Raw genomic sequence first — 11,830 nt, 5'->3', positions numbered from 1 at the left:
AGAATAATAATTGAGACAGAAAAGCATGGAGAAAGACCATCTCCACGTGGGGAATGTTTGGCTTCGGACCCAGGACAAGAAACTGAGGTGCATATTTTACAAATCAAAGCAGACCTGGCCTCCAAGTTCTCCCAGTATCCCTCAATCCCTGTCTGGCATACCCTGCCCCCAACCTTGACCTTTCCAGCCCAGGAGCTGGGCTGCCCTTCCCCTGGCAGCTCCTTCCTATATAATCCAGATGTTTTGCACGCTCTCTCTCCCCCTCTGTCTCTCTTGCTCTTCTCTTCTTTTCTCTCCTCTCTCCTCTGACTGTGCCCTTTCTCTTTCTCTTCCCCCCACCTTCCCCATGGTGACTCCCCTGGTCTCAATCCTTGGGGAACTCGCCCACCAACAGCTTCCCAATAAACCTGACTTTAATACAATCTAATCTGGCTTAAATTGGCTCATTTCACTGGCATTGAAGAAATAACCTGTCAGGGAATGCTCCCAGAAGCAGAAGTGGGGGCGAAGGGGGCAGAAAAAGAAAAGAGTCCAAAAACGATTAACACTGGTCAGTGCTGAGCAGAGCTGCAGTCTAAGTCAAATTAGGGCCTGCTGGGTCTGAACAGCATAGCAACACGATGCAGTGGTGAGGCAGCCATCTGGGGTGGGACCAAGTGTGCCCCTTTAGCAGTCAAGTCCTTGGCATTATCCCATCTCCAAAAAACTGCAAAAGAGGTTGCCTTGGGCATAGAGTGCCAATGGGAGAGCTGGTCTAGCTACAGAGGAGAGGCTGAGTTACAAGCAGAGAGTGCCACGAGGTGGAGAGTCACTTTAGGTTAAAGAGAGAAATGACAGTTGAACCCTTCCATCAGGGGTCTCCTAAAAGAGCTCCCAGAGGAACTGGGGCACTTTCATGTCATTAGATAGGAAGCTGAGCTGTGGGAAGCTGGAGGCTTTGAAGAGCAGGACGTGTTCAAAAGGCTGCACCCCCACTGGGCTTCCCCCACCCCACAACCAGACATTTGAAGATGCAGAAAACTAGGACCCGCTGGTACAACGTTTGTAGCCTGCCTATCTTGGGAAGCAGGGCAGCTGACAGAAGCTCTAGTTAGTAAGCAAACACAACCAAGGTCATACAGCTAAGGCACACAGCACACACAGCCTCCACTCTCACCGGATGACATGAGCTCAGGTGGCCTCCGAAGAGCAGGTCAGCGCAGGTCAGCATCTTCCGTTGATCTCCACATGACTGACCCCTGAAAGGACGAGAACCCTGTCCTCTTTTTCTTTTTTAAATCAGTGCATTCCCCTCCCCCCTTCTTTAAGATAATTTATTTGTAGGATGTGTGTGTGTGTGTGCATACATGTGTATATGTGTTCATATGTGTACAAATGCCCATAGAGGCCAGAAAAGGGTGTTAGATCCCTCAGAGTTGGAGTTGCAGGAGATTGTGAGATGCCTAACATGGATCCTGGGGTCTACACTCTGGTCCTCATGATTGAGCAAGTCTTTCTAACCACTAAGCCACCTCTCCAGCTGCCATAGTGTATGTTTTTCAAGTATTTCTTTAAGGTATGTGTGCCTGTGTAAATTTATGTGTGCCTGTCTGCCTGGAACTAGATTTACAAGCAGTTGTGAACCCCTAAGGTGGGTGCTGAAAATCAACCCTGGGTTTTCTTCCAGAGAATAAACCACTCAACCACCGAGTCAACTCTCCAGCCCCTGATATATTTTTTGTTTGTTTGGCTTTTCTATACTTTTTTGATCAGCACAACCAGTTCAGGGGTAGGGATGCAGTTCTTGTTGTAAAATGCTTACCTCACGTGCTCAAAGCCCAGGATTCTATCCACAGCACCACCAGCAAGCACGGTGGGTCATGCCAAAAGGCTCTACATGAGGCCTACTTACTGCAGAGCTTAAGACAGTGTCTCTCAAGTAAATAATTCACTTCCACGACTAGTTTTCTAGGCCCTTCCATCCCTATAAATGGGGGAGGGAATCAAATATTTTGTCTTCCTCTTTTGAGACAATTATGGTTGTTTTTCTTCCTTAGTCCATCAAGCAGGAGCACGTGTTGGCAGGTTTTGACTCTGCAATAACACTTTCTTTTTTTTTTTTAAAGATTTATTTATTTATTTTGTATATGAGTACACTGTAGCTGTCTTCAGACACACCAGAAGGGGACATCAGATCCCATACGGATGGTTGTGAGCCACCATGTGGTTGCTGGGAATTGAACTCAGGACCTCTGGAAGAGCAGTCGGTGCTCTTAACCACTGAGCCATCTCTCCAGCCCACAATAACACTTTCTAATGCCCCAACAGCATTCTTTTGCTAATATTTTAAGAGCTTCTGTGTCTATTCAAATATCAAGTCCTAAATGCTATTCTTGCCTCGGGTGCACCTAGCAGCCTGGCCCAGGAAAAAGCCACCCCTCCTTTGTGTTTCCTGCTGTGTCTCTGATCCTCTTCTCTGCTCTCTTTAGAACAAGCCCTGGGTGTTAGGATGCCTGTGTTGGTGACCTTCCCTTTCACCTTATCTTTTGCAAGATATGACCTTGGCTTTGTAACGCAACCCATCTTTTCCAGGAACAAAAATGTTTTGATCAGAAAATTCCTTTCTAGTTGCTTGTATTCCTCTTTTACAGCTTCCTCTTTTTAGTTATCAACAAATAGTGTCTGCTCTGCTCTGGTTATTCTGAGTGTGTGTGTGTGTGTGTGTGTGTGTGTGTGTGTGTGTGTGTGTGTGTTGTACGTGTGTTACTGTAGTGTATGTGTATGTTTGTGTGTGTGCATGTGTGTGTGTGTGTGTGTGAGAGAGAGAGAGAGGAGAGGGGAGAGAGAGGGAGTGAGAGAGAGAGAGAAAGTGTGTGTGTGTGTGTGTGTGTGTGTGTGTGTGTGTGTGTGTGTGTGTGTGTTACTGTTGTAAGTTTACCTCTGGGTCCTCAAACCTCTTAGGTTTTTATACCTTGGCCTTGTTCTTGTGTTTTGCAGTGGGCCCTGAATGTCTAAGACACCGTTTGCCCTTTACATTTTAACATGGAGCAGGGAAACATAGGAGCACCTGAGAGCTCTCCCTGCCTAAACTAAAAGGGGGCATCCTCCAGCCTTTGGGCTGAGGGCCTTACAACTTCACAATAAAAAAAAAAAGCTCAAGATCACAGTGGCTTCAGTGAGAAGAGCCCCATATACTAACCAACCCCCTCCTCTCCATGTTTGCCCCCTACCCGTGAGGCTCCATACCAGGCCTCAGCCAGGAGAGGACCGTTCTCAACAGGCTTGACTGTAATCTTGGGCCTTGGAAAGCAAGTCTCGTGCAACTGAAACCCCTCGTGGCTGTCTGGAGCTGAGCTTACACTTACCCTACAGAGGCAGGGAGGCACTGCAACCAGTCAGCTTGAAAAAAGGGGGGACTGGATCCCCAGGGGTCTATTTTCAGAAGGTTCAGGAAAGGTCAGATCAACAAAGGTCTAGTGCTGTTGGGCTCCTGGCTGTAGATCAAACTGCCTGGAGGGCCATCTGGCAGGATGTTGGAAGCCCTACACGCCTAGAAAGGCAGCCCAGTGGTCCTTATGGCGGGCAAAGAGGAGTAAGTGGAGCTGAGGTTACATCAGAAGAATGGGAAAGGAGGTGGGAAATTCATAAGAACCATAAGAATCGGTGCGGTGGACAGGTAGGGAGAACAGAGAGGAGGAGGCCGTGAACAAAGAAGTTGGACCGACAGGAACAAGAGCACACTGTATGTCCTGGGTGTTGGGACTACTGGACATGGGGAAAAGAGAGATTGGGCAGGGCTGGAGGGTGGCGGAGGTAGGGGGTGGGTGGGGGAGGATGGGAGGATGCTGTTTGCAGTGCAGCGAGGATGGGGCCGGGCAACGAGAAGGGCTGGGGCTGTGCTTTTCTGAGCTTTCAGAATCTCCTCCCTTCGCGTCTCCCGGGGCTGAGCCTCCGCGGCTGCCCGCCCCTAATCTTCAGGCGGAGGCTTCAGCAAAATCCAGTCGTGAGCTCTGCCTAAGGAAAAGGGTCCTTGCCGCCACCGCCGCCGCACCTTTCTGCTTGGCCCGCCACCGCCTCTAAATCGCTCATCCAACCTAGACTTGTGACCAGTAAGTAGGGGAGGTGGATAAACCCAATGATGCTGGGAGGGAGGGGGCGGGGAGAGAGGACCTGAGGAGGATGGAGCGGCCACGCAGACCGCTGGTCCACAGCCAGCCTGAACCCATCCTGATCAGCTTACCTGCCTAGGCTGCTGGCCCGAGCAAACCCAAAAAGGGTGGGGCTGGGGCGAGGAAGAGAAGTAATTACTTAGGGTCTGGGCCTGCCCAGCGTTTCACCCAGCGTTAGTTGTCTGCGTTGCAAGGAATCGCTGATCTGGATGTTGACCCCCGCCCCCAGCCGCAGCCTCTGACTGAAAGGCTCTAGGAAGGCATCAGGAGATCCATATGCCAGAGCAAAAGTCACACACCCTTAATCTCTGGGTGTATTGAGGGCTCTCGATTCCAAACTAGCGTCCGTCCTTCACACACTAATCCATCCCCTTCCAGAGATTCGTGTGCAGAGCGGGGGAGGGGGCGGTTGGGGGGATTTGCGCCCCCACCCTCAAGGCCTGAGCCCCACCACAGGAGCTCTGCAAACCCCATTCTGGGACCCATCTCCACCCTATCACAACAGTAAAACGGCTGCCCTGTTGTTGAACCCTTTCCCCATGACCCCATCTCCACCCGGTTATAAAGCAGGAATCCAAAACCAAAGTCCTGGTGTTGGAGGTTAAAGAACTCCTTCCCCAACCCTGAGCCCACTGTCCTCCAACTTGCTAGGAGCCCTCTATCAGATTACCACAAAACCAGAGGCTGATGTCGGTGTTCCCAGGTCCGGATGAGCCTATTCCCAGGCTATGATATCCTCTTTCTCTGGCCCTGAGCCAAGCTCCACCCCTGCACAGAAGCTGAAGCCCCTTCCACCCTTTCTCGCAGATTCTGCCCCGTAGGATGAACTGGACTACTGCCACATGCTGGGCTCTGCTGCTGGCCACCGCCTTCCTCTGTGACAGCTGTTCGGCCAAGGGCGGCCGCGGAGGTGCTCGAGGCAGTGCCAGGGGGGTGCGCGGAGGTGCGCGCGGGGCATCAAGAGTGCGTGTAAGGCCGGCGCCCCGCTACAGCTCCTCTCTGCGAGTGGCGGCTGCAGGAGCAGCAGCTGGGGCTGCGGCGGGTGTGGCTGCGGGCCTTGCCACCGGCTCTGGCTGGAGGAGGACCTCAGGACCTGGAGAGCTAGGCCTGGAGGACGATGAGAACGGGGCAATGGGAGGCAACGGGACCGACCGAGGAGTCTACAGCTACTGGGCCTGGACTTCCGGCTCAGGGTCCGTACACAGTCCACGTATTTGCCTGCTTTTGAGCGGCACGCTTGGTGCCCTAGAACTGCTTCGGCCCTAGACCAGGCTAAGCTCCATCCTAGGTCTAGCTCCTAGTCTGTCTTAAGGCCCATAGGGCCCACCCTAATGGCCTCCTGCCCAGGGGGTCACTTCATTTTGCTGACTATAGTTCCCCAGCCCAGACATTAGTCTGGCTGCTCTGGACCCAGAAGGCCTCTTGCAATTTGTAGATGCAGTTTACTCTCTTGCCCATCCCAGTATCCCAGTCTTCCACCCTGGCAGGAACTAGCAGCTCTACTACCAGGGACAGGCTGCCCTCTACTCTCCTGAGCTGCCTAAGCAGGCATGCCTGTGTGCTTGCCCACCCTGACACGAGAACAGGAACAATGCCAACCACCAAAAAGAGGCCATCGCCAGGTGGGCCTGTCTGGTTCTGCCACTAAAGCCCCAAAGACCTTGGCCTCCCATGGAAGCAGAGGGAGTAGACCACTTCCCTCTGGACTTAGGAATTGATGAAGAAAGCACTCACTTGGAGAAATGTGAGAACTGTCAGGTGCTAATCACCTGCCCAGAGCAGGTCCTAATGATGTCATAGCTCAGAAACATCCAGAGCAGGAGAATATCCATCCCAGGACACCAACTGTGGTCCTCCTACAACATGCTACCAAAGCCAAGGTAGTATGTTTCTTCCTGGCAGACTGCCTAAGAGACCTTGTGTCAGAAGGTTTTCCACTTGGAACCACTTGGCCATAAGGTCCACTTAACTGTTCCTAAAATCTACTGAGGGTAGGGGTTTTGAATTCACATTCAAAAACATTCCATTCCATTTGAATTTAGGTTCACAAGTAAGGGTCACTTGGGTACAATACCAATCCTGCTGGGAGCTTCTTTGTATATAACCCACACTGCAAGATTCCCACAATTCCAGTGTTTCATGTTGGGAGAGCCTCCCTTGGAAACGGATGGACCGGGGAGGTAAGACAGAGCATGGCACAATTGACAGCTGTCAGTCTGCACAGCGGAAGGGCAGCAATTCTCAGGCCCACTGCTGCCAGAAGAAAGCTAACAGACATGGAAGAACCAGCCTCAGCAGGTTGTGAGCGTGGGTTAATGCTACTATCTTTCTGACCACCCATATCCCTCCCAAGAACAGAGCTGATATGCTGAGTGGCCTCAAAGAGATAAACTATAGTCCTTACAAGAATCTACCTTTGAGCAGACTGGCTTCTTGCTGTTCCAGGGCCCACTAGCACATCTTTGCCTCATGGAGTGACGGGTCTTGGAACTCAGACAACATATACAAGGCTAGCTCAGCATACCTCTGGTTAGTGTGCAGGTTTCAAGGCTATTGGCAGGACCCTAGCCAAGCATTTTCTTGACCAACAAGTTGCAGGGGCAACTCCCCGCAACTTCTATTCACACTGCCGGTGCTCTTAGGCACAGTCAGCCCAGATGCTCCTCCATCCCTAAGTGACCAAGCTCAAAACCACCAAGACCAGCAAGCTAAGGGCCAAGCCCACTAGGGGCCTCAAAGGCAGGTGCTGATGCATCAAGTCTGGTCTAGGGAGAACGACCAGAGCCCCTTCACCTTGTCAAACACCCTTGAGGATGGACTATGTGGACCACAGAGTACCGTGTGATAGTTCTGGGCATTATGGCATTATGAACACATCACCTTTTAGTGATTATTCCGCATTCACCAATCTGACTTGTCCAGAGTGTTTAACTTTTGGCACAGCCACACATCTTTGAATACCTTCTCCACTAACAGGAACTGTAAATGCTGAGCGAGGCTCTCAGGGGAGACTTATTATACTGCAATCACATCAAGAGGCAACAGTGGAAGGCTAGCCCCTGCTATCAGCCATCCACAAGAAGCAGAGAGCCTGCCGAGCCTACAAGCACTGGTTCAAGCAATTATGGAAAGCCCAGGTCAATACTGAACAGAAGAGTCTAGAAGTACTGAGCAGGGACAGCCCCACTGTCCCAACAGCACTTCCTATCTGTATGACCAACCCCGTTGCCTCTTCTTTTTAGACAGCAGGCTGCTGGCAGCAACATCTTCTGGGTGCCGACAGGTACATGGGGGTCAACCATGCTGGTGCATGCCCTTTGCACCTCTCCTGCAGCCACCATGGTTCCAATAGCTAGACTGTTGTCCCTTTCCGGTGATCCTCTGACCTGTGCAAAGTTGAGCCTACAGCAGATGGACTCCTGAAGCACAGGCTCTGTGCACGGGAAGAAGACATGGCTGACCTCACTGCTGCAAACCTCCTGGCTTTGTCTGGGCACTTTACCAGTGCACAGTTTGTTGTGAAATAAAGCCCTCCTCTGGTAACAGGCTTTTCCCTCATTGCGGGGCTTTGAGGCACTTGAGAATCTGACTTAGGAACTCCAGGCCCCTAATGTACCAATCCCAGCATTCATTGGTGGAAGTGAATTTAACTTATGGGCTCAACATACTAAGTGCACAATGAAAAAGCCATCAGAAAATAGGTCTTTTAACCCGGTGTCACGGCACACGCCTGTATAATCCCAGCACTCAAGAGGCTTGGATAGGAGAGATGTGTGTTTGAGACCAGCCCAAGCCACATAATGAACCTTTGTCTCAAAATGGCAAAAAATAAATGAAGTAAAATAAAATAAGAGAAGTCAGAGAGATATTTTTAAGTGGGCCTTTTAACTCATTTTTTAAATTACAGATTATAACTTAGACTCCTCTGGGATAGCATTTATCTCTTCTTGAGGCTGAGAAAACCTCCTGACCAAGCCACAGAGGCAGGACTCCTGGGGCCTGACAGCAGTAAGCACACTGAGCAGACTCTGGTAGACAGGAGAATATAGTCCCCTTTGGAGCTGGGGCCTGAGTCTCAGGTACCAGCACAGAGAGCTTCTGAACTGGAGGAATAGGTCTAAGCATTAAACACTCCAGCTGTAGTCCATAGAATATGCAGGAGACCATACTCCAGCCAGCCAGTACAAGGGTCAATGTCATCAGCAAGCAGGTATAATGTCACGGTCCAGCATCACCTGGCCCAACCGCCCACTGCGGAAGGTACGGAGGAAGTCTCGGGCTGCAATGGCATAATCCGGCTGGATAACGTTGACATTACCTGAGGACAGAGGATCTGATGAGAAAGGGGCCTCAAAGACAGCCCAGCACTGAGACCACTAGGGGCATCATCTGAAATCTAGGGAGCAGCATGTTCAGAAAGAACGCGGGCATCATACCCACCAGGCACTGTGCAGAGCTAAGACCACCCTCTGGCGCCTACACTACCAAGTCCTTCTGCCCTAGAAATTTCCACAGTGCCCTGCCCACAGGTTTCCTTTTGTGTCTCACCCCTGTCCCCAGAAGGCGCCAGGAGTTCCAATGGAAGACAGAGTAAGGGCCTCAGGTCATACAGTCAGCCTCACTCACCTGTGCCTGTGAGAACCTTCACTTTCCGTGTCTTCCCCAGCTTGATGGCCACGTTCTTCAGCACCCACTCTATGTGGTCAGAGGCACTGGCCAGGGCATAGTGCTGCACATACCTGGGAAGCCCACAGCTCAGGTCAGACTTCTGAGACTCCAAGCCTGAGAAGGATTCACACTCACCTACACCTCAGTAGCCAGCTCTGAGTCCTGGGAGACCAGATTACTTCCAGGCAACTGAGTGCTCCAAAAACAGACTCACGGTTCTTACAGAAGAGTAAGGACTTACCATCTATCACTGAAAATTCAAGTATCTGGCACCCAGTTAAAAGTGACCAGCCCCTCACAAAAACAGTACAGAAGTGTCCACAGACAGACAGACAGACAAGATAAATTCCCAGCAAAGGCAGAAGGACAATTTAGTGAGAAAGTCTTCAACAAAATTTTCTGGACAGCCAGTCATCCATGTGCAAAATTAAGAACTTCATAGTCACGCCATACACTAAGTATATATTAATACATCATAGAAGAGGTTTCACACTTAAACGTGAAACCTAAGCTGCCACTCTCCAAGAAGAAAACAAAATCCTAGAGCCTCGGGCTAGGCACATTTGTAGATGGGAAGCAGCACCATTATGAAGTACATTGTTACTAAATCAGACTTCCAGAATATAGTGTCAACAGAAGAAAAGGCAAGGCCTAGACTCCTGAAGAACTGTGCACAGACTTTTCCCTCAGAACAGATAACGTGATGCAACTGAAAAGTAAGAAAATGGGGTGGGAGGTAGCTCAGCAGTAAAGCAGATATGCTTACTGTCTTCAGTTCCAGGTTCAATCCCCAGCATCGAGAGAGAGACAGTGAGAGAGAGAGAGACAGAGACAGAGACAGAGAGAGACAGAGACAGCGAGATAAAGAGACAGAGAGACAGAGAGAAAGAGACAGAGACAGAGAGACAGAGAGACAGAGAGACAGGCCAAATATGGTGATGAATGCCTTTAATCTCACATGCAGGAGGTGGTGAGCGGCCTGGGCCATGTTGAGAGACCCTGTCTCAAAAAACAAAAATGAAAAGGGATGATGAAGAGATGGCTCAGTGGTTAAAAGCACTGACTGTTCTTCCAGAGGACCTGAGTTCAATTCCCAGCAACCACATGGTGGCTCACAACCATTAGTAATACCAGTTTCAGAAGACTGGATGCCCTTTTCTGGCCTCAATGGACAACAGGTAAAATACCCAAACACTTAAAATAAAACTTTTAAATGAGAAAAATATTTAACAGACATTTTCCCAGAGAAGATACATCAATGGCCACATAGACACAGGAGAAGAAGTTCAACATCACACTAGTAGGAATATACACCAAACATTGGAAACTGAGGCTAAAGTTAAGACCGGCCAGGGCTGAAATGGCTGGGAGGCTAAGAGCACTTGCTGCTCTTGCAGAGGCCTGGGTTAGACTCTCAGCATCCACATGACTGCTCCCAACTGTCTGTAATGCCAGGCCTAAGGAATGTGGTGCCCTCCTCTACAGGCACTGCATGCATATGGTATAAAGACATACATGCAGGGTTGGGGATTTGGCTCAGTGGTAGAGCGCTTGCCTAGCAACCGCAAGGCCCTGAGTTCGGTCCCCAGCTCCAAGAAAAAAAAAAAAAGAAAGAAGACATACATGCAGGCAAAATCCATGTACATTAAATAAAATAATTAAACCCAAAAATATAAAAAGACTAGGCACAAGTGTAAAGAGGGTTCGGAAAAGTGTGGACTGCTGTTCTCTGCTAAGTGGTATATGGCACAGTACAACTGCCCTGGAGAAGAGCTCAGCACTTCTGTAGGAAGCTAAAGCTCACCGTTACCTAGCAGCTCAGACATCCTCCTGCATTTTACCCAAGACAAGTAGAAACTCACATTGAGTTAACACTATACATGAACATTTCCAGAAGCTCTGTTATAGCAGGCAAGAACTACACACACCCCATGTCCACCAGGGTGAACAGATAAATCAAGTGCAGGGTGGCTGGGTGTAGACAGTGAGCTGCGCCACCAAAAGGAATGGAAAGCATGGGAGACTCAGGATACTCATGCTGCCCACGAGAGGAAGCCGGGTGAGATGAGACAGGGGCACCTGTACAACCACGCTGACAGAATGTCATCTTCTTCACTCACCACGGGGGCTTAGGGAAGGGACAAGGTGAACAAGGGTTGGTCATCCTACAGATGTACGATCCCCTCCCTCAGCATCACAAGTACTAGGATTTGGGACATGCACCACCACACCCAGCAGAACATCTGCTATCTTGGGTGACAATATGATGTGGTCATATATCAAAACTTATCAAATCACACACCTGCAATAATATACAAATGATATAATTCCTTAACATATTTCTAAAACCATACCTAGATAGAATGAGCAAGCAGGGAGCTGCAGCCCCCATACCCACTGCCACTCACCCAAATAGCCCATGCCTGTTGAGGGTGTAAAGGAGATAATCAGCCATGGTCTCTTCCCCAACAAGGTGGTCCAACACAGTTCCTGCAAGACAAGCAGCTAATGCAAGCCTATGGTACAGTGGCCATCTATGCCCCACCAAGCCTGAATGGCTCCCACTTGAAGGCAGAGGCCTCAAGCAAAGGAGCCCTCCTGCAGGTTGGCTCACAGTTGTTGACCTTCTTCCTATATGGCTTGGCTTGGTTGCCAAGCATGACCTCTTTGTCTACCCTACTACAGGGCAGAATGGTAGCCAGCACATGCCTGCCGTGAGCTAGTCTCCCTCTCAAAACTGTGAAAAGCATCTGGTATCAGGAAGGGTGGAGGGAGTAACAAGTCCTCCTGCCTTGGTCACAGTCAAGGTCAGCAATGGGGCAGAGGCTTACCACACAGGGCCAGCTTCAGGCCTGTCTCCACACTTTGAATCCGAGGAGCCAGCACCCCAGGGGTATCCAGCAAGAACATCAGTGGACGCTCACATACCTGTGCAGCACAAGGTGGGTCAAGCCAGACAGCCTGTGCTCAACAGCCAAATCATGGCCAGAGACTCTCAGGCAGGCCCTGGGATA

The 11,830-nt window shown here is 50.2% G+C and overlaps 2 protein-coding genes across 7 annotated transcripts in view; one reads left to right on the top strand and one right to left on the bottom strand.

Annotated features, from left to right (window-relative positions):
- The first annotated feature begins 3,857 nt into the window (after window positions 1–3,857).
- On the top strand, window positions 3,858–7,996 carry Sprn (shadow of prion protein). 3 transcript variants are annotated; one of them, XM_063271934.1, is made up of 3 exons: window positions 3,858–4,088; window positions 4,956–5,341; window positions 7,391–7,996. In XM_063271934.1, the coding sequence occupies exons 2-3, from the start codon at window positions 4,971–4,973 to the stop codon at window positions 7,569–7,571; spliced, it is 552 nt and encodes a 183-aa protein (XP_063128004.1). In that variant the 5' UTR covers window positions 3,858–4,088; window positions 4,956–4,970; the 3' UTR covers window positions 7,572–7,996. The 3 variants fall into 3 exon arrangements, with proteins under 3 accessions (XP_063128004.1, XP_006230635.1, NP_001027015.1); XM_006230573.5 differs by having other exon boundaries at window positions 3,860–4,088; window positions 4,956–7,996; NM_001031845.1 differs by lacking the exons at window positions 3,858–4,088; window positions 7,391–7,996 and having other exon boundaries at window positions 4,971–5,414.
- An 18-nt stretch (window positions 7,997–8,014) lies between these two features.
- Window positions 8,015–11,830, bottom strand: part of Mtg1 (mitochondrial ribosome-associated GTPase 1) — a 12,742-nt gene continuing 8,926 nt past the window's right edge. For 2 of the 4 annotated variants that reach the window (XM_039101268.2, XM_006230584.4), the window contains 4 exons: window positions 11,648–11,744; window positions 11,225–11,321; window positions 8,775–8,887; window positions 8,015–8,466 (listed from right to left, as the gene is read on the bottom strand). In XM_039101268.2, the coding sequence (XP_038957196.1) occupies window positions 8,348–8,466; window positions 8,775–8,887; window positions 11,225–11,321; window positions 11,648–11,744 (426 nt within the window). In that variant the 3' untranslated portion in view covers window positions 8,015–8,347. The remainder of the gene's footprint in view (window positions 8,467–8,774; window positions 8,888–11,224; window positions 11,322–11,647; window positions 11,745–11,830) is intronic. The other 2 variants (XM_063283967.1, NM_001401716.1) reach the window with 1 other exon arrangement.

Source organism: Rattus norvegicus, chromosome 1 (assembly GCF_036323735.1).
Source record: "Rattus norvegicus strain BN/NHsdMcwi chromosome 1, GRCr8, whole genome shotgun sequence".
Lineage (NCBI taxonomy): Eukaryota > Metazoa > Chordata > Mammalia > Rodentia > Muridae > Rattus > Rattus norvegicus.
This window is presented reverse-complemented; position numbering and strand designations above follow the sequence as displayed.

What these genes read in the sequence shown, in the direction of transcription:
- Sprn (XM_063271934.1), top strand. Translation starts at nt 4,971, where the DNA reads ATGAACTGGACTACTGCCACATGCTGGGCTCTGCTGCTGGCCACCGCC. An exon ending in GCCTGGACTTCCGGCTCAGG is followed by an intron (nt 5,342 to 7,390) that starts GTCCGTACACAG and finishes TCTTCTTTTTAG; the next exon opens with ACAGCAGGCTGCTGGCAGCA.